A 23,063-nucleotide genomic window follows, 5' to 3' on the forward strand; every position below is an offset into this window, starting at 1 on the left:
ATTTCATCAGAACTCACATTTTCTGTCTTCAACAGAGCAATGTCTTTTCTTTAAAAAGCACCATTTTATGGCACACTATCAGCTATAACATGGTGCTTTTTAAGCAGTAAATGCTATAACATAACATTTTTCCAGAACTCTCAGTTTCATTCTGCTGACTTAGAACAGCTTTTTCACTAATAAGACATTTGTACTCTCATGTATATTGTTTTGCTTTTTACGGTCAAAGATTTTCTCTTTCTAATTTCTGAACTTTGCTGCTGCAGTCTATTCTAAGACAGTATCTCCTCTGAGGAAAACTCTTTAACAGGACAGGACTGTCAATAATCCTAATCTTTTTCAATGTTAAAACGGCTGGAAGGCTACAAAGTTCCATTCCTCCAGGCTTTTTCTGCCTCAAAGCAAACAGGCCAACTTCACATAGGTATCCCCTGAAGGGAATGTAGTTAATCCTTTTCAAGATGTAGGAACAAACCCTGTAATATGAATTATATTTTCAGCTGGGTATTTACACTTCCAGGTATACTATCCAGTAATGTACAAACCACAAAGTTGCAGAAGCTCAGAGCATAGTAAACTCGTACATAAGTATGCTCCAGAAGAGCATACAACGGACTATGTAATAATCTTTGCTTACTGAGACCAGCTGGAACAGAAACACTGTCATTTTGCATTAATGGTGAAATGCAGCTGAGTTGAGTCTGACCACCGTTACTTAAATACTATGTAGCCAGCTTTACCACCTTCTTCTGTATGATAGCAGATTTTAGCCTACTTCCTTAACTGCTCAGATTAGACATCAATCTTCAAAAGACAAATAAGTCTGAGCAGATATAGTATTTAAAAAGGATAGTGATCACTCCATAGAAAAAGGAAGGGGTAGCAAAAAACCGCTTCTGAACAACACAAAACCAGTATAAAGCGCATGGTCCCAGAGAAATAAAAAGTGTCAGAGCTGTTTGATCAAAACTGCCCAGACTCTGAGTCAGAACCAATGTTTCACAAACGTGCACAAGTTTGACAAGATTCAGTGTCAGTTGCCTTTTGCCTAGCCAAATATCTTCTTTCTCCTGCTCTTACTGTGCTGCTTCTCTGCCTGCTTGTTTCCATCTCCTATGTTTCCCATGTGGGCTCCCCCAGCCAGTCATGCACGTTTCCCTCTGCCCGAGGTTCACTCTCACCGCCCCCCTTTATGCAGCCCACACCTCCCACTCTGTCACCTCTTCCTCCTCAGCCGTGTCCCATCTACCACAGTTGCTTTCCTCTGTGGTCTGGGGTTTCTTTCCCGACCCCAGGGAGGCAGAGGCCAGGGAGCAGAGCCAAGCTCTGGCGGGGTGCAGAGCCCTGAGGGAAGGGCTGTGGCCAGGCCCAGCCTCACCTTCCTCCAGGGCATCCCAGCTTTAATCAACCAGCCCTCCACAAAGACAGCAGAACCAGAGAGCCCACAGACTCCACAAGAAGACAGAAATGAACCTGGATGCTTTGTTCCAGCAAATACAGCTCACAGAGGAGCAGGCGAGGGAGAAGAGGCGCCTCATCCAACAAGGTCTGCCCCATGGCCGCCATCTTGTAGGTCCAGCGGCAGCAGTGACCACATTTAATGGTCTCCCCATTTCCTGGGGGAAAAGCAGGGTGGCCCCACTGTGCTGTCATGAGGGGACCTTTGTCAGTGAAAGCTCAGCAGGCAGCCAGGCTGGCTGCTTCTTGCCAATTGCATGTTTTTATATGAATGTAACTTTTACAAACGGAGCACACATTCTTACAGGTTTTTGTTGTGTTGCAGCTAAATTTGACATAAATAGAAGTTATGAAAAAATTAACCAAATAAAAGAAGACCTGAGCACTGCAAAAATGAAATTAGAAACTAAGGTAAGCAGGCATGTTTATAGTATACATAATAATGAAATAAATTATATTTACAGTTATATGACCTATTCTTTCAGGAATAGATTCATAAACACTACCAAGGAGTATGCTTCACCTACCAAATAACACAGCATTGAGAAAACTTACACCGTGTGTTTCTGTAGTGAAAAAAGGCCTGTCAGCATCTTTCCTCTCTCACAAATCTCACCCTTCAGGCTGGCCCCGGCTATGTTCAGACACTCGCTCACCTCAGGGGTAGGAATGTTTCCAGATAACGCTTCCAAAATCTCAAAGCACTGGAAACAGCACATGTGCATGTGAAAGTCACTCCTGCTATGCAGACAGAGCTTGGCAGGGAGCAGACCACCATGTCAGATCAGTCCATTCACAAGACACAGCCAGCAGACATCAGCCAGGGGCAGACTAACTGTTCAGGTACGGTGTGAGCAGCTCTGTCTTAACAGTCCTGGAGCTTGTTAGAGCACTTTCCTTCAGAGGCCCAGAAACCACTCCTTTGTTGCCCACTGCCATTCATTAAAGGCCTTTCACAGAAAATACATGGAAACATTCCCTGTGTTTACTTCACAGGATCTTGAGTCATATACTAAAGATCTTCCTGTGAGCCTGGGCTCACAATTAGGGCTTACAAGGCCTAAAAGTTTTTCTAGGGACACCGAAGACAGAGGAGTTTCTGAATCTAATTAGTGGTTTTAAGATTTTATTATGCTTTCCATTTAACCAAACTGCAGACATATTTTCAAATTAAGCTTCCAGTTTTGCAGAGCTTTTCACCATTAATACCTGTGGTTACAAATGATTTAAAAATCCATTTGCTTGTGCCTGAAAATGAAGTCTAAATATTATCCCCTGTGCTCTTAAGTATCTGCGCTGCCAGAATGTGTATGCACAACAGGAAAGCATATGGAGCCTCCTTTGAAGTCAGAACTGTTGTATCCTATCACTTAAATAAACATCTTCAAGAACCTTTGGGGGATTGCCTTATCTAGTTGTGAAAATAAATGTTTGGGGGATGATTTTCATCCTTCCAAAAATAGGCTCTTCTGCCTTTTGTAAAAGACTATGTTATATATATAATAAATATCAACATTACTGCAAGGTGGTCAGAATAAAAGAGAACTCATTTACAAATATTTATTGGTTGCAAATCGAGACTATAATCATGCAAGCAGTTATTCACGTGCTTGCATTTATGCATGCCACAATCTCAGACCCCAAAAGTCCTTTAAAATAGTAACTTATTTAACCAACACATTATATCTGGGTGTTGTTTGTTAGGTAAAGTCTTTTGTAGTCTTGGTCATAAATTTATTTGTGAACATCACAATTTTATGTTTATACTACTAATTTGTTATTATAATCAAGGTTTATGTGGTAGTACAGAAGGTCCCAAGAGTAGAGCCATTATTGTAAAAGACTAATGGGAAGAGCTGAAGAACTATTCCTAATTAAATCTTATGTGCTTTACCCACCAGGACTAAAAGTATTCTCACCGATGTCCACAAAAATATATTTTACTTGCTTGCTTAGTCTGACATTGATTCATTTATAGATAGGAAATGATACAGAAAACAAGCAGAATGGGAAAATGCATTTCAGTCAGACTGTATTTAGGTTTAAAGATTATACAGTTACTGAAATTATTTAAAGTAATAATACAGTACAGGAATTAAGTTTACATATGTCTACAATAGTTAATGTAATTCAAATAATATTAAACAATGCTGTTCAGCTAATGCTGTTCAATTTGTCCCGCAACAAATAACTGCACTTCTTTGTAAACATACGTATCCAAGCACGTGCATTGACAGCAGCTTATGCCTGACCAAGCAGATGAAACTGAGTTCAAAAGTCTTTTGACATCTATTTCACAGGGACAGCCTGTGGTCAAAGATTCCTAGGAAATGCTATTTTTTCCCTCTGTTCTGTAAAATCGGGTAGCATGTAATTAGAACCCGAATTATAGCATTTTACTTTTCATGGCTCGATTTCTGCAAAAAAATCTGTTGCAAATGCATAGATTAAGTTGGCATCTTGCAGATGGAGAAACTACACTGCAGCTAGTTATGTTCAGTAATATAAATACTGTGGTATAAGACCATCTACTCTCTTTGAATTAATATGTAAAATAAATATTCCTGAGGCAAGCACTTCCTGGACACTTAACATGCCAGACATATCAGGGATAAGGAAAAAATCCGGTCCTTTCCTTTCCAATTTTCACATTCTAGTCTTAGGGCATTTGATTCCACTATCCTCCTCCTTTTTTGATCAAATGCACTTCATCTGCACCCTCTCCAAAACCATCTACATTATTTCATTTTACAATCTTTTCATTTTTACCTCTGTAATATCACTATTATTTGGTCTTTTCTGCTTCTGCACACACAAACAGTCATGTATCAGCCTGACTATTCAATTCACTTCCTGATACTTACCCTGTGCCTTTACAGTCTGTGGGCAATTCTGCTAACTTTACTTTCCCTACTCATTGTTCTGAGTATTACAGTCTGAGACATTCTCTTGACCTCCTTTTCTCCACTTCATCAGATGAATTATTCTCATCCTTTAAAGCTCTTCAACACTTGGCTGTTCCCTATTTATCTGCTGTTATAGTTTATCCCACCATATCTCTTAACTTAGGTTAGACAATGATACAGTAGATGTGCTGGAAAATTGAGAACTCTTCAGCAAATTTTGAAAATGCAATGGTTGAACAGCATACCCTTCTATCAGATAAACTACTGTTTAAAATTAATAAAACTAAAAATAAAACTATATGCAAAATAGAAGTTTGGGGCTTGGGGGTGTTACGGTCAAACTGTCTTTAACCGATGAGCTAACTTCCATTACACTTCCTTGGTTAAGAATTTCAGAAACTGTGCTCAGAAAAATACGAGCATATCCCTCCCTCCTTCGCATATGCAATAGTAGCATTGCAGAGTTGATGATGTGTACAGGCATTCAGTCAAAACAATAATGTTGGACCCCTGTCCCTCTGATATTATTGTCTGATTTGGTACGTGATGAACTTTACACAATTAAATGGAGGACACTGTATTATGTTAGGTAAAAGATCCCATGTGATCAATACTTTTCCTGGGTTTAACCTGAAAAAAATTTCTCCTAAACTGAGCAGACTTTAAAATGCCATTTTAGATAGATGGACCAGCACTAAATGTGTCTTTTAAAGAAAGGATACTTTTCAAAAGCTTAGCGGTATATTGGAAGATTATTGGGTGAAAAAAAGAGCTGTTATGCTTTTGCTAGTCCAGCAGCTATGCCAGCTGTGTTTTAACTGGACCAAGATCCTTATGTACGATATCAAAGTATATGACACAATAAAACAAGAACCTTATTTATAACTTTTTTTTTTCTCTTGGAAGGTTCAGCATCTGTCTGAAAAACAGTTCTACTTAGAAATTCTGAAGAAACGTGAAGACAGCTTAGAAAAACAGAAAGCTGAACTTATTAATCAAAAAAGCAGTCTTCTTAAAATCTTTGTATGTTTCCAGCTACTGTATTCAAGACAGGTCTTTTCTACTGCATGAGAGTAGTCAGCTTTAAAATTTGAAAATACAGAAGAAGTAATGTTTTAAATCTGGAATTTATTTTTTTTTTTACTCTAGCATACTTAACAATGTAAATGTAAATAAATTCTCATGTTTAATTTAAGCCATGATCTAAAGTAGCGTATGCTGCAGTTTATCTACAAAGCTGATTTAACATTCTTGACTTCATTTTCTAATGTCTGCTGTTGTATGACTGAACTCCAATTCTGACATATTATTTCCTTTGTAAAAGAAAACTAGGAAAGTCTCACCTTAAATTGGACTGCCTCATCCACAATAAAACACATTGAGAAGGATCAAAGGAAAAACTCAGGGAGGCCAACACCACATTTTAGGAATCCTGATATACCACACAATCTCTTTGGTGCTAGACACACCTAGCCACCTCTTAAAAGGTAGCTACTCACAACATATACAGACAACAAGCTTTTCAGGTCTCTCTTGTGCTAACCTGAATATTGCCTTCCTCTTAATTCATTGTGGATCCTTGGACCTGTAGATATTAAGAAACGCCACAGATGGGTAGTCTTCTCTGCCTATGTATTTGTACTTTAAATCATCAGAGCTAAATTTTAAATATTCAGTATGAATCGCCAGTATTAACCCTAAATCTTTAGGCAGATATCCTTTTAATTAAGTAGTATTTCTTCAGCATCCAAAGTATTCCCAATCCTAAGCATGCAAAGAAAGAAAAATAAACATTATAAGTATCATAGAAAAATTATTTAGCTATAAAAGCTAAATATCCTTTGAAGAAGTGTGAACTTTTAATTGTAACCAGTCAAGTTTGACATATAGGTGATCATTTCTTTCTTCCTGTATATAGGGGCCATGTAATTTTATTTAATTTAGCAATCAGTTAAGATTTTTTTAAAGGAATTTAATATTGCCTTTCTCTTTAGAGTATTTTTTCCCAAAAATGAAACAATGACTTCCTATCAACTATAGCTTTCTTGGTAGTTATTGAGTGAGTTAAAGCAAGTTTGCATTCTGTAGAGGAATAAACACCACCTTTATTTCATTTAATAACAATCTAAAAAGAAGAGTGGCCATACTATGCTACTGACTTTAAATAGAACTTTCTACTAATTTCGGTAAAGAGTTGAACTGAAAAACTGGTGGCACAAGTCTGTAACATAATGTAGTGATTTTTTTAAGTTTTTATTATTAAGAATATATCCTTCACTTTTTCAGAGAAAAAAAAAGTTTAAAACAACAGACAAAATGATGGAGCTGTAGACCATTTTCATGTTTTCATACATCATGAAAAGTAAATATACTACATTTATACTACAAGTTTAAGGATAAACAACAACAGTGTGTTTCAGTCTGCCTAGCCTAACAAAGACTTTCTTTTTTTTCACCTGAACATTCAATTTTCCCTTTCTTTTTTTCAGACAGATGCAAAGAGAAAAATGACTGAAGAGGAAGATAATTTTACTAGAGAAGTAACAGAGTTTAACAATGAGTATGGACTAACAAGTAATAGAGATCTTCTGGTTAAAAAAAGAGTCAAGACTGAAATAAATGATTTAGAGAATGAGGCAGCTCTGTTGAAAAATGGTAAGTCTTACATTAAACTATTTTATCTTGGATTACCAGAGAATTAATACAAATCAGTAAAATATAGCTGTGCAAAACAATAATTTTAATTCCATTCCCTGGCTGTCTGGAACTTCCTCTTAGCACTAAACGGAAAGAGTGTGGTCTGACATACCACATTACACAAGCATAATTAAAGCCTCTTTTGTTCCCTATCCTCTTCAGTCCTTTCTGACTATGAGCACTACGAGGAGAAGAAGCAGACCTGCAGAAGTGGCTCCCAATGTCTAATGTCAACCGGCACAGAGGTGCACTGTTATACATAGCATACTATATTAGGTTTGCACTGATTATCATCACCTATGGTTGAGCTATGTAAATTTCCTTAGCTTCAAAAGAACTGTATGCACAGATGTCTTGTAGAACTGGTCTTTTACTGCCACAGTATAACTTTGTCTTTGAGTTAAGATACAGAATATGAGATTTCTCAGAACAGAGAGTCAGATTGTAAAGCAATCCTTCAGCAAGGAAATAGGAGTCATCATGGATCACAAGCTGAATGTGAGTCAATGACATCAGAATGCCAACACCATACTGAGACATAAACATAATTCTGACCTCTAAGACACGCAAAATAATCCTTCACTCTATTTAGTGCAGTTAAGCTCTTAGCTGGAGTACTGTGCATCTGGTTTTGGATGTTACACTTCAATAAAAAATGTGGACCAGCTGGAGAGAATCCACATGGGACCAGTGAGAGTGATCAGAGATCTGGAGAACATGAGAAGGAAAAAAATTAAAGAATTGGGACTACTTGACCTATGAAGGAAAAGACTGATGGAAGATGGATATCAGTCTTCAAATCATTCAAGGATTCTGTAAAAAGGAAATGAATACATTCTCCATACCTATAGTGAACTGAATAAAAAGTAACAAGTGTAAACCACAATAAGGGAGAGTCTGGCTGGCTGTTTAGATATCTTTCTAAGAAGAACATGAACAACTGAAACACTCTGCCTTAGGAGATTCCATTACCAAAGGAATTAGGAGTCTCCACTACCAAAGGTCTTTAAAAACAGGTTAGACAAGCGTCTGTCAGAAATGACAGAGGTACAGCTGATCCTGCCTTCAGGAGGAGCAATGCAGTAGATGACCTCTCAAAGTCCTTTCCTGCCTCATGATTCTATGATTCATCAAGCGCCAGCACTTCGAATTCCTGATATCTGATGTAAAGTTACTGAAATATGACTATCCATTTGACTTTGTACTTGGTGATACTTTCTTTCTGTATTTCCTGTGGCTCTGATTCTGATCTACAACTGAAAAAAGTCTGTATTTGGTGGCACCTGTTACTGTTAATGATTAATTTTTACATAGTCAGGCAGATCTGATCGGTCAAATGATCAGTAGGACATGAAAGGCAACTAACATTCTTCTGTAGGTTCAGTTGCTGTCTTGATTCCATCCTTTTAAATTTAAATTTTTGAGGTACAACTTCGTCTGTCTTTCTGTCTGCTACAGTCCTGGGCGCACTGACAACAGTGAAGAGAAAAGTTTAAGTAACTCATAACAAGGAAATTATGTAAGGACCTCCAGTTGTCATGGAAACAATCACAATTAATTCCAGATGCTGTCAATGGTCAGGTTCAAATGTCCATAACACTAAACAAAATAAGGTGGTTTTTTTAGTCCTGCTGAGAGGTGTCTGTTCACCACCTATTCAACAAGTCATCTTCCTTTATAGCTGAAGTAACTCTAAAGCAAAGCATTCTTTTTATGCCCAGTCAACAAAATATGTCAAACATCTTAGTAACATTAAAAAAAAAATTTTCTTTCATAGTTATGAACACATTAAGACATATAATTTCCTGTGACCTGGGTTTTATATGACTGACTTTAGTTGACTTTAGTTTTATATTTAAGGTTCTCTTTGACTAGCTGAAGATTGGTAGAAGTAGTTAAGAATATTTAAGATTATATCATGAAGACTAAAATTGCAATGCATTTTAATTTAAAATATATTTTTTCTTAGAAATGGAGTCAATGGAACATAAAAATGTTCAGTTAAAGGCACTCCAGCTGCAGAAGAATGAATTAAAGCAGGATTTATTTACTCTCCAAAGCAAACTCAAAGGTGTGCCTGATAGTCATTATTATGATAATTATTGACAAATGCTTCTGAAAAATCTTTTCTATCAAGTTATTTTTCTCAAGAAAAAGAAATCATAGAAACAAGATTTTAATATATTTTTACATTATGTGATACATCATTTTTAAACATGGTTATAAAAATATTATGGATTTCAATAAGATTTATTTTAAATGTCAGTGATACTGAGGTCTACAGATTTGCTGAATCATAAGCTATAAATATGAAAAAAAATTTTTACTTTTGCTGTTAAGCCATATACTTAAATGGAGAATTTAGTGTTTCAAAGTGAACTTAAAACCAACATAAATATTGTTTAAAACCCATTAACCTATAATTAAAGAATGTCACTAAAATTCAAATGTTTCACAAGCAACGTGGCTTGGACTGATAAAGACAGATGTGGCCTAGGTTCTAAACCTCTGAGTTGTAAATTCAACTATCATCTCTTTACTGACATTTGTGTGTTCATGTATGAAAGTCTGTAAAGTCATAAAAAAAGAAGTCTACACACAAAGCTGGGAGGAATGTGTCAAATACACAGGAAACTCTATAAAAGAAAAAACTAAAAAGGTACAGAGGGAACCACTAAAGGTTCTGTGTCAAAGGTGGTCACAAGCAATAGGGATGATTCTGAAATTTGAATTTAAAAAAACATAATCTAGAAGTGGTTCAGTAACTTTTTTACAAATGAATAAATAATATGTCACAGTAAGAGAGCTAAGAAAGACAGGCCGTAAATATGGTCATAAATTGTTTGGGAAAAGGAATAAATTTTCTAGAAGATTGCAATGTGCATACCAATTACAATAATAAAATAATTCATGTTCTTTATTTGGATGCCTTTATCCTACAAGCAGTTTCACAAAGAAATATTAGAAAAGATAAATTTAGAAAATGTAGGAAGTCTTTGAATATGGATGATTAATATATATTTATAAGGTAATTGTTATTTTATGTTTAGACCTTGAGAAAGTAATCAGGGAGGCTGAAAGAATGACGAAGGATTTAGAAGCAGAAAAAGTCCAAGTCACTGAAAAACCTCAGACTGATCCTGAATGTTTAAGGTAAGAGTCTCATGTTAGTAAGTTCCTAAATTTAATTTTAGGTCTGTAACTGCAGACCAGTCCTGGTGGCAATGACTATTTTAGCTTTCCTGTACAATATTCCTTTGAAATCAGAAGAATCATTCATTTTTATTACAGAACACAAATTCCTGTTGTTTATTACAGCCTTTCACCCTTACATGCATGCTCCAACGAACTAAAAACTGAAAGTGTTGGCAAGGAAGTCAGTCAAACTTGGAGGAAAAGCAAAAGACTGCTCCCTGGGTGGAAGGCCAGTTCTTAAGTTTTTCTAAAAATAGTGGTGGCACACAGAGTACTGATGAACTACCCAATGCTATACATACTTCTGCTGACTGGCTGTACAACCTTCCCCAGAGCCTGACTGCAATGGAATGGATTGGCCACAATAACCTTCTTGGGTCAGGTGGGCCTTGTACTGAAGCTACTAAATGTAGATTTGTTTTCTCTATGTTCTCTACCATCAGTTCTAGCTTGCCTTCTAATTAAGCTAGCTTAGAACAAAATTTTGAAGATTTAACCAAGACAGAAGTCCTTGCACAGTCCCCCTTAATTGTGAATATTGCTTTCCAGAAACTGAATGGTAATGACTCATTTCTTGTCAGTTTGCTTAAGTGTGACATTTACATTTTCGCTATACAGAAAATAATGTAATGTTTTCAACAAAAAAGCTTCCAATGCAGAAAGCCCCATATCACAGAATTAACCATCTTTTTCCTATTTTATGGTGTTCCAGATGAAAGTGCCTGTGGATATTTAAAAGTATTTAGTAGACAATGCAAAGGAACTCCTCCTAGAAAAGTCGGTCCAAAAAATTCTCTAACAGAAATTGTTAGGGAAAACCCAAGTTTTGTTACCATCACATTTTTTTTCCTACACATTTCTGAGTTTTTGACAAAAAAAAATAAATAGAGTATTTTTTTTCTAAAAATTTTCAATGGAAAAATAAAATCTTGCAGAGAACCCTGGGCATCTTTCTGAAAGATAATTTGGTAATGGCCCATTTTTTGCTGAATATCAGTTTTTGAAAGAAAATGATATATCAGCCCTATTACTAACTCTCTTCAACCACTTACATGGTGTTGAGACATGGCCAAAATTCCCTCAGCATAAAAATTAATTAGCTCGCAATTCTGCATACAGTAGCAAAAACTTTGCATTCAAGATATACATGGAAGACAGTGTAAATAGTAATAACAGCAGCAATTCTGTAAGACAGCATGTTATTATGCACTCTTTTACATTATTCATTCCATCGTGATATATTAGGTTTTGTGATACATGATGTTGTCGACTTCCTTCTAAATAACATACTTCCCTTGGAGTAGTTTACTGCCATGATGCCACTTAATATCCAAATTAGTGTAATTAGTTTTCTACAACAGGTTTCCTGTGTATAAGGTACAGACGTAGCAAACATTGTATTACTTTAAATCCCCAGCTTTGCCACTGATTGCTATCAGATCCTAGGCAAATCATTCAAATCTATGTACATCTGTCTTTCTACACAGTGAAAGTAACTCACAGCTCTGTGGAATGATACTTTGGTTTTATCTGGGTGGAAAACACAACAGTGGATAAAACATATTAAATTCTATTAACTACAAAATCAGCAAGTGTCATTTACAACCAAAGCAAGAAGGATGATGACATGTTTTTATTTCATAAAATGCCTCATTTTATGGTCAAGATAAGCTTACGTTATTTGATAATTGCATGTAGTGCAAAATATAAAGTGTTCCTACTGCTATTACTACTATCACAAAAAGCAAGCGCTCCTTGAGGTGTAATAATATATTGAAGAAATTTTCTTTACACTGAAATATTTTTTCATTTCCGTTACTGGACAAAATTTAGGACAGATTTGCCTAAATCATACTTTTATCTTGCACTTGCTTTTGATGAGAAAAGCTCAATGCTTTATCGAGAGAGATAGCCCTGAATAAGTTAACTCAGATGCCAGAAGCAACGTAACTATGTTACTGTACTTCCGTGTCAGCACTAATAGACTCTGCTTTTCAGCAGAGCCAAGTAGGCAATCCTCATTTGTCTACTTCTGTATGTCACAGCACTGTGCTGTTTAGAATTATTCCAAGCCTTATCAAGACTCATACAACTCTATTGATTTTTTTTTTTTTTTTTTTTTTTTTTTAACAAAACCCACTTATCACTTCTGGGTTTGGACTACTGAATTAAGAGAATGAAAGGGAATTTAAAGTATTATATGCTATAAATAGTGCCGTATATAAATAGTCTCCCTGGAGGTACCTGATCGCCCTCCAGTACCTACAAGGAGGTCATCAAGAAGATGCAGCCAGGATCTGCACAATACTGCACAGTGGAAGAACAAAAGGCAAAAAGCAGAAGTTGAAACAAGAGGGGTTTAGAATGAATTTAAGGAAAAACTTTTTTATCATGAGGATAGTATAACAAAGGAAAAGGTTGACCGGAGAGTTTGCATAGTTTTCATCCTTGAAGGTTTTCAGACTTGACTGGATAAAGCCCTGAGTAACCTGGTCTGACCTTGTAGCTGACCCTGCTTTGAGAAGGACATTGGGCTAGATGACCTCCTGACATCTCTTCCAGTCTGAATTATCCAATGAACCAATTATCACTGTGGGTTGCACAGTCCATAGATCAATAAATATGCACTGGCTTGTGCCTACACTGCTCAGAGGCAGCATTATCTGCAACAAACCAGTCATCTCCACACTGCCTAGCATTTGGTGAGATCATATCTACTCTGGTCCCTTTGTAGTGTCTCTGTGACATTAAGATATAATGTCATGTATACACATATTTTCCATTCAAAATGCATGAAATACTTAAAGGAGTTATGTCCAGCACAGCAGAGTGCTGGTTCAAAATGGCAATACTTACCACATGCATTGCATGCCCTATGATGTGCCACAGAAGTATTTGAGGGACCACGGCTGCTGCAGCAGAGCACATGCTGATGCAGTCTATGCCAATAGTCTCTCTGGAGCAGATCCTTGAGTGAACTATCCTGTCCACTCCTGTGGGTGCCCTCTGAAGGGAATCTGGGAATAAAGAAGAATTCATGCAGTGGTAGTAAGAAAAACTAAAGTACCAGGCACCTGGGGTGAACCAGGAAGCCCTCCTGACAGTCTAGATACACCTTTGGCACTTGCAAAGGACCTTTTGCAGTCAAAGTGCCAATTAATGCAATTTTACATATACTAGTGTATATTTTAATAAGAGTCAGTTTTGGTCATGTTAAAATCAATGTGATTGAACCTATGGTGTTTGAGAAACAACCCTTTTTAGCCTAAAAAGATATGGTTTTTTCCCCCATACAGAATCTATTGCAAGAACAGAATTTTAGTTTTTACTGAAAATCATATTTAGTATCTATAAAGAGAAGAATGTTTTGACACAAGTAATGTGGATCAAAAATACATATTTTTCTATGAAATAAGCACAAAATTTGATTCTTTTTTTACAGAGCAAGAAACCACACCACTCTTTAAATGGTAAAAATACCAATGTTTTTAATGGTATGCTTCCTTAGAACAAATGTGAGAGACAGTCAGCATCAATAGCCTGATATATGTAGCTCCCAGACCACCCTGTAAGTCTGTTATTGTATCACATACCTAGTCCCAGCTTAAAAATCAATATCAAAAGTAGCTGGCAAGGCAAGAATCTTCATTACAATTAAGTATATATCTTAAAGTAAATTGCATTTCAGCTGAAGAGTGTAGCCAGCTAATTCAAATTACAGCAATTCATCTTTGATCTGAGAAAAATGCCCTATACCATGTCTCCAGTTTCATAAAATTTCTCTCAAATCCATCAAAGAATTACAAAAGGTCATGAGAAGCACACACCGGTAATTCCAACAGCTGTTGATGCTGCAGTTATAGGCTTGTTCTAATACACATCAGATACAGGAAAAAGCTAACCAAAATTTGAATGTTAAGCACAGATATAGATATAAATAAGACACTGTACCCTCTTCCTCAAAGTAGGCACCCTGGAAATTGTAAGTCTCATGATACAGGTGCATAATTCAGAGAAATATTTAAGAAAAGAAGGCTTTTTTTCAGAAAAGATCTGCAATTAAAATGAAAAGCCTTATTTTAATCATCTGTTCTGCCAATGCCAACCCCAAACACAAAACAGCAGGAAAGAACTTTGGCATCAGCTTTCTTGAGTCACATTTCCCTGGCGGGTAGCAAGTAGCATCACTTAAGTGGAACAATACAGGAGTCAAGCGGAGACTAACTGATACCAGTAAATTCCTAGCTATGTCATTTCACTATTATATTCATTCTAATTACTTACTATATTAATTATTTATCTTCCTCCACATTTGAATTTTAAATTTATGTGTTGTCTTATGTAAAGCAACCTAGAAATAATTTTAATTAAAGTTTATTTAGACTAAGAACAGACAGTTTCTACCTAAAATTGATATTTTTCACACTATTCTAAAGACAGACTAAGGATAAATTGTTTTTCTGAAATCTGAATTTCTGTTCTACTTCAGAAAAGCAATAGCAGAAGGGAAATGCATGAAGTCATCTTACTTTGTAAATAGTTCAAGGCTTTGTATACTTGCCTAATTCCTAAAAATATAGTATTGCTTCTTATGCTTCATAATACAGAAAAAGAAATTCCATTACCAAAATTAGGAAGGAAAAAGTAATGCTTTCTTTCATACAAATCATACAGGAAATATGTTCATTAGAGCTGAAAAAATGTTTCACACTAACAGCGGACTGCCCAAGGCCATGCATGGTTCTGGTGGTTTAAAAAAAGAAAATATTTGCAATTTAATTTTATGTTAAATTTTATCTGGAGTAATATATGTGGTTCAAAATGAGCTTTTTAATGACAATCTCCTCATCGATTTTTTGAGCTTTTCTTTTTAATAGCAGTGCCCAGTAGAACTATTATAGTTTGAATTATGTTAAAATAAGTTTCCATTATAAATTGCAGTATGGATTTACAAAAAGTAGATCAAATCTGATTAATGATATCTTTCTTTGATAAGACAACCAATTGGTTAGTCAAAGAAAATGCAAATGCCATCCATCTAGACGTTAGCAAAGTATTCGATGTTATCCCACATGGGAAACCACTAGTTAACCTGGGGAAGACATATTAAAAATTTTAAGTGAGTAAGGGAATGACTAATAGTAACAACAGTAATAGGTCTGAAAAAAGAAATTTTGGGGCTGGAAGAAGATAACTACAGTCAGAGCTGGTCTTGCTTAATGTTTTAAATAATGACTTTGGAATAGAAAGTGTTTTAAGACAATAGTGTAAAACAATTGAAACACTCTAGACCTTGTAGAGTGAAGTAACTAAAAAAGAGGAGAAATTTAATTTCTCCTAATTAAATTTCAATTTAATTAGTTGTGCATAAACATTGCAAGTTTATGCACAACTAAGGACTTCAATAATAGGTACCTGGAAACAAGAGAGAAGAGAAGCCTGAGCATACTATGTAATCAAAAGACAACTATAAACATCAAAAGTAAATATAGCTGTGGAAAAGATAAAAGCAAGAGGTATTTCCAACAAAAACAGAAGGATATAAGAATACTGTGTACTAATCTCTCACTCTCTTTTCAAGAAAGATGCATTCAACCTGGAAGATGAGCAGAGAATGGAGAGCCCGTAATGCAGAAGAAAACATTTCTGAATCTTTTCTAGCTCTGAGAAAATTATATAGTTCACATGAAGCAAAGCAGTACAGTATAGAGATACTAATTTCAGCAATGGGGTAGCCATATTAATACATCCAGATTGAGATCTAATTTTCCAACAGAAAAATCAAGATATTTGAACTAGAAGGATCACTGCCCCATGTTTATTTTCCCTGCCTTTCAATAGGAATCTTATTGACCCCTAGAAACACATTTCAGTTTTGATGTCTCTGGTGCTTGTAAATTTTTTCTTTCCTGTGTAACTTGTTCTTACAGTTCCTATGGAAAGTAGTCTGTATAACTTTGGTTTGCTGTCTGCACAAAAGCAAACCTCATCCTAAATGTGTAGTTTAATTCAGTGTGCCTTAACCTTTCCATGCTTACTCATCTAAAATGATATAGTCCTTAAAGATTTCTTGTGGTATTTTATGTATTTGGCGAATATAAATTTAAAAAAAAACCAAAAAACCCACACTTTTCAAGACCTAGAACTACTTTTATAAATAGTTGCCTGATAGCATTCACAAAATGCAAGCTTTAATCAATGATAATCATATATTCTACAATCAGCATTCAATCCAGAACAGTAAAAGCTGAAATTTTCTTATTTTACCTAAGTTTTTTTCTATTTATTTTAATTTACATTTAATTCCCATTGTTATGTAGCCTAGTACCCTATTCGCTTTCAAGTTTCATCTTCTTGCTAGCATTTATTATTACTACTAGATCACTTTCTTAATTTTTATTCTGTTTCTGCTCCATCAAGCACATACTTTTATAATTTATTTGTTCAACTGAAGTGCTTGGGTTTATGTTTTGAGATACTGAATTCCATTTAGGACTCATTTTCTCCCTTCCTCAATCAATTGATAATAGTCTGAAATTTATTGACTTCTTCAGCTGTATCAATAGCATTTTCTGTTTAGCAGAGTCAGCAAAGTGTAGATACCCAGCAAAATCTTGCTCTTACTATAGAAACATACACATCAATTTAGTCCCAGTACTGAATTAAGACTGAATGACCCCAACATGTTAGCTCTACTTCAGTTTGAGACAATAAACCGAAGTCTTCTATACTTTTCTTCAATCTCAATAAAGTCTTAAAACCTTGATAAATGTTTCTCCTGACCTTTATCATAAAATTCAGGAAAATCAACATACATACTCTCAAGTTTATATATAACATCTTAGGGAACTTCGTTTTATACCATAAATTCTATGCTCTGTATATTGGTGTCAAGCAATTACATTTTATAATACACCCCAATGTTTTCTCTTGTATTTACGGTTAAAAAATAAAATGGTGGTCATAAACAAGGCAAAGACAAGAAGGAAAATAAGAAAAAAATGTTTTACTTGTCTCAGCAAAACATAACCAAGAGACAGTCTGCTCCTTCTGCAATTCCAGCAATAACCTGATAGGGTCTTCCATCCCCACTTAAAAAAACAAAGGCTCTAAAAACACATAATCACCCTGCTTTCTGCACAGACTATTTCTTCTTAGAGACCTCTTTACATAAAATTATTCCTGGAATGTGAGTTTGGGCTACTGAAGTCTTGATCCAATAACATGAATCTGTGGATGATTTGGGGAGAAACCTGTTTGACAATAACATAGTTTTCATCATAGTTCAATTCATAATACCAGCGTATATTGATTTCATAATTATTTTTCCTATGTGCCTTCTGCATATACAGCTGAAATTCAAGAAGAGCGCGTATCAACCACAAATGCCAATGACATTTAATAGCTGTGCTCATTTCAAAGCTGCAAAATCGATCATCTTCAGTGATCTCCTCCTCCTTCATCTCTTTGTCACTTCTGGCATTCAAGAGTAATGGAAAATGAACCGCTGATAGCAGACTTCAGTCTAGGGCAAGCTAACATCCAAAAAAATGCTGATGCTGTTGTCCCACCTACTTGATTTAAGGCTAGGTTTTTGCTATCGCTATTTATCTTGAATGTTTTTCAAAGGAATAGTCAAACCTGCTTTCACAAATATGGCATTTCAACTCCAGCTGTTCATTAGAGCCCATTACTTCTGATGCTGTAACTTACCAACACACCGTTAATCCAGCACAATGACTTTTCTGAAAGATATATTTTATTATCATCAGAGACCAAAAAGCTAAAAATAAAACAAAAACAAAGGACATGGAAGGCCAAATGCTAATGTGATTTTTCAGATTTTTTTTTTTTTTTTTTTTTAAGAGATTTGCTTTTATCATAGTCATAAGGAGGGTATAATTGTCATATTAATCCTTGGTCTGGCAAAAGGTACAGCTCTTTCCATTTCCGAAGGTGACAGAAAACCTGCCCTCCATCTAGACAGTATAGTTTCATGAATGATTGGTTTACACATTCAATCTGATAGTGGAAAGATGAATATGAATATCCTGCTTATCTTAAATGTAAAATGAAAAAGCTAAATCTGCTTCCAGGTTAAGCATTTTTTTTAATAGTTCCATTGTCTCACATTCCTTCTGGTAAAACTTCATCATTTATTCAGTAACTCAGGCGTCTCCAATGCATTAATTGTGTAGACTGTAACCTAACAGACAGCCCTTGTTTTGCGAGTATAATATTCCTGGCACATACTGTAATTATCTAGCTTCTAAATAAGAAAGAAGGAAGACCAGAAAGCTGAATCAATTGATTAATGTAAAAATTAAACACCACATCTGAATGAATGCCTTTTATCACCACTACCCCATGTTATGTAAGGAGTTGTGCTGTCACCACATTTAAAAGTTTTATAAAATATTTTAAATAAAATTTTAAAGTCCATATGCAAAATGTTACAGTTTCAAAGCACATCATCAATAGTAATTAATTCACAATCCCAAGACGAAGATAAGCAACTCTTACTACTTATCTTCTGGTTGTTCCATCCATAGTGTACACCTAACATGGACTGGTATCATTCTTAGCTGACAACTAGCAAACAGACTGTGCATCAATTTTACAATGTAGAAGACAACAAGAGAGCATTTTCTCTGAGATTAACAGACTGTGTCTTTTCCTGAAGTAAATTAAGCAAAGTAGGGCTTTTGTTTGTCTTAAACAAATTAGGGTTCTAATATCACACTAACAGAGAACACAGAGAGAAAAAAATGAGGAGGCAAGGCAATGAAGTTAAGCTGATTTAATCAAGATCAGAAGCTGATCTTAGACCTTGAAATGAACTTCTCTCAATGAAAATGGTCTGTAAACTAGCACTGTACTACAGTACAGTGAATATGTCATTTCTTAAAGTGTAGTTCAAAATTTCCTTTTGTCTGAACACTTGTATGTATTATGAATGCAGGAGAAATATTCCTGAAAGAAGAGGCATTTACTGCTTTGTAATACAAACACACAGAGCTCATACTGTTTCCATACTGATGGTAAGATATTTACATTTTCCACAGGAACAGCAAAATTAACTTACAGTCCAGTCTTATGCTACTATTCTAATGCTACATGGCGACTAAGCTATTCCTCTCATATCAAGCTATACCTTTTACTTTTAATAAAGCCATTTTCTTGTGTAGAAAACAAACTCTATCTGCAGTAGGACAGCTAAAGAGGTGCATCATCGATATAGTAGAGTTAAATAATTTATTCCCTATTATAGTATGTAAAAGAAAAAAAGGTTGCTACCTCCTCTATCAACTTCAGAACAAACAAGGTCCTGCTTTAATGCATCAGTTTAGGTATTTAATGAGAAGCAGAATATATCCTTTTCCTCCTTTTTTTCAGTCTGTCTGTATGTCCCAGAATACTCGCATTGTTTCCTGAAACTGTATTAAGGGTGAGCAACTTCAGCTTTCTCATTACACTTTTCTTATGACAGCCATGGAAAGACTCAGTATAATCTCATCACCTTTTATTCATCAGACTACTAAAAGCTCTGGTATAGATTTCTCTTGGCCTACCAAGTATTAATTTAAACCACTACAGTCACTTATGTGCAAAGTTTAGGTGTCTCCTTTTAGCAGGACAAAATGCTCTTTTGAATATAAAAATTGCTATATTAAAATTAGTCCTTATTGTAGAAAAGTTGGAGAATTCCTGGCTGAGGAATTGCGAAACAGTCAGTAAGCACTGAAGAATAATAGGAGCAGTGGGGAGAGAAGAGCAGCAATAGCAAAGAAGTCCATGGAGGGGTATGGAGCAATGATTGCACAGGAATGGCTGCACAGGGTCAGGCAGAGAACCCACCTAATCCAATATTCTGTCTCCACCAGCAGCTACGAGTAGATATCCAGGGAAAGTAAGAACAGTAACATATGGTACTTCCTAAGTATCAACATTCAAATTCGCATGTTTAAATAAGGAAAATGATGACTAATGAGGCCATAATTCTTTCACAGTTTATGAAAACAACATGGTCCAGAAATTTGTCTTAAAAAAGTACTTAGTCAAGATATACTTTGTAAAAACCCAAAATGTCATTTTCTGAAGTTCCTCACATTGCCATCACAACTGCCAGTGCTGAATGAAGTCCAACAATATTGCAGGAGATGGATAGCCAATTACAAAACTAGCAAACTTAAATCCTGATCATGCAAATAGATCAACGAGGAGTTTCTCACATAAGCTTGTATTGGGTTTGTGTGGCAACGTCTTGGTAGCAGGGGGGCTACAGGGACGGCTTCTGTGAGAAGCTGCTAGAAGCTTCCCCCATGTCCAATAGAGCCAATGCCAGCCAGCTCCAAGATGGACCTGCCACTGGCCAAGGCCGAGTCCATCAGCCATGGTGGCAGCGCCTCTGTGATAACATATTTGAGAAGAGAGGGGGGAAAGAGCCTGTGCAACTGCAGCCAGAGAGAGGATTGAGAATATGTGAGAGAAACAACTCTGCAGACACCAAGGTCAGTGAAGAAGGAGACGGGGAGGAGGTGCTCCAGGTGCCGGAGCAGAGATTCCCCTGCAGCCCGTGGTGAAGACCATGGTAAGGCAGGCTGACCCCCTGCAGCCCATGGAGGTCCACGGTGGAGCAGATCTCCACCTGCAGCCCGTGGAGGAGCCCACGCCAGAGCAGGTGGATGCCTGAAAGAGGCTGTGACCCTGTGGGAAGCCTGCGCTGGAGCAGGCTCCTGGCAAGACCTTTGGAGAGAGAGAAGCCCATGCTGGAGCAGGTTTGCTGGCAGGACTTGTGACCCCGCGGGGGACCCACGCTGGAGCAGTCTGTTCCTGAAGGACTGCACCCTGTGGGAAGGACTCACATTGGAGAAATTCATGGAGGACTGTCTCCCATGGGAGGGACCCCACGCTGGAGCAGGGGAAGAGTGTGAGGAGTCCTCCCCCTGAGGAGGAAGGAGCGGCAGAGACAACATGTGATGAACTGACAACAACTCCCATTCCCCATCCCCCCACACCACTGGGGGCAGGGAATAGGTAGAGAAAATCAGGAGTGAAATTAAGCCCAGGAAGAAGGGAGGGATGGGGGGAAGGTGTTTTAAGATTTGGTTTTTTATTTCTCATTATCCTACTCTGATTTGATTGGTAATAAATTAAATTAATTTCCCCAAGTCGAGTCTGTTTTGCCCATGACGGTAATTGGTGAGTGATCTCTCCCTGTCCCTATCTCGACCCACGAGCCTTCGTTATATTTTCTCTCCCTGGTCCAGCTCAGGTGGGGGACTGATAGAGTGACTTTGGTGAGCACCTGGCATCCAGCCAGGGTCAACCCACCACAAAGTCAAATTGACAATTGGGACCAAAGCTGAAAAAAATAGTTACCCAAGCAACAGTTCTCTGATCCAAAAATTTATTTGGTTTTGGACACAGGCTTAAGAAAGAATTGGAAAATTGCAGAGATGATGATTGGGAAAATATCTGTGAGACTCTTCGAACAGAAATTGAAATTCTGCAAATGGTATGCCATTTTCATTATGTGTTTTAAGTGTTTGACAATTTTAGTTTTAGAGGTGTAAGATGATTAGCAGTGGTTTTAGATAAGCAGGTTTTTATACTATGTACACAGCCAAACATCCTTGCGTTGCAGGTGCACTCCAATTGTCATTTGTTTTAGCCTATTATTTCCAAATGTCCAGTAATATAATTTCTTACAGAAAAGGGAATCACAGAAAAGAATTTAAAGATAACTTTTTAGCACAAGAAAGACCTATTTGGGGGACTAGTACTGATCAGGAGTTTCTTGAAAGCTGCAAAAGATTATGCATTTAGGAGCTAAATTAATCTTTACCTCCAGCTGTCCGTTAAATGGAAGATGGGAATATGGAGAAATAGGATGATAATAGCATCCTTTTATGTAATATTTTATTTTGTCCACTCACAAATTCCTTACAAAAACTTATTAAAGTGTGTTTTTTCTCTAAATGTCAATCCTAACTTCAGATTTCTTGATTGTCAGTCTGTGTAACAATACAAAGAGAAAAAATATTTTGAAGTTCCATTTTTGGAAATAAAGTAGTTTTAAAGGTTCATTTCAGAGCCCCTGATTGAGCTGTATGAAGATGCAGCTGCCACTAGCATCAATAGCAGAATAAGAGTCATCGGAAATTTGTATTACTCACTTTTATGATCAGTTTCAAGTTTCTGTTGGAGGAATGTAATTTACTTGTACTTTACCCATTAATTTTATCATGCTTGTAAAACTTCAGAAACAAAAAAAAACAGCTCAACATTTAAAAACTTCTCTGTAAAGAACACACTGAACTCATTAGATTTCATTTTCTATAATTCAATTTTTTCTCTTTTCCAGAATCTGTCACAAAAAAAGTCTTCAGACAGATGAATAATATGTGGCATATGATGTAGAGTGTCATAGAAGCTAGTCTTTGAGTATTTAAAAGCCATTTTACTCAGGCTCTATGAGGTTTGCTTCTATTTTTTTGTCTGATTAAACCACAGTTTGTATCTACCTTTACTTTTCATTAAAATAAAATCTTATTCATTTAAAAGTGGTGGGGTTTTTGTGTTTTGTCCTCAAGTTCAACAGCTATCCATCTTTACTTTCCTCTTTGTTGCCCGTGAATGGACAGTACATAGTCCACTACACATACAGCTGAGTTCCTATATTACCAGCTCTATTCTCTATGTGCTATTTTTTAGAATGAACGTTCTCCTATTTTTAAGGTAGTGATGTGGTCTTATTTGAGAGGAAGACTGCTATTACCATCAAGAAATACTTAACAGGAGCTG

The 23,063-nt window shown here is 36.3% G+C and overlaps 1 protein-coding gene across 1 annotated transcript; it reads left to right on the forward strand.

The window, feature by feature from the left end:
- Positions 1-1,467: 1,467 nt before the first annotated feature.
- CCDC172 (coiled-coil domain containing 172) lies at positions 1,468-22,656 on the forward strand. The gene is made up of 8 exons (XM_076338125.1): positions 1,468-1,546; positions 1,784-1,869; positions 5,271-5,387; positions 6,854-7,019; positions 9,031-9,132; positions 10,112-10,214; positions 21,687-21,774; positions 22,624-22,656. The coding sequence occupies exons 1-8, from the start codon at positions 1,468-1,470 to the stop codon at positions 22,654-22,656; spliced, it is 774 nt and encodes a 257-aa protein (XP_076194240.1).
- The last annotated feature ends 407 nt before the right edge of the window (positions 22,657-23,063 follow it).

The sequence above is a fragment of the Aptenodytes patagonicus genome, chromosome 5, assembly GCF_965638725.1.
Source record: "Aptenodytes patagonicus chromosome 5, bAptPat1.pri.cur, whole genome shotgun sequence".
Classification (NCBI taxonomy): Eukaryota; Metazoa; Chordata; class Aves; order Sphenisciformes; family Spheniscidae; genus Aptenodytes; species Aptenodytes patagonicus.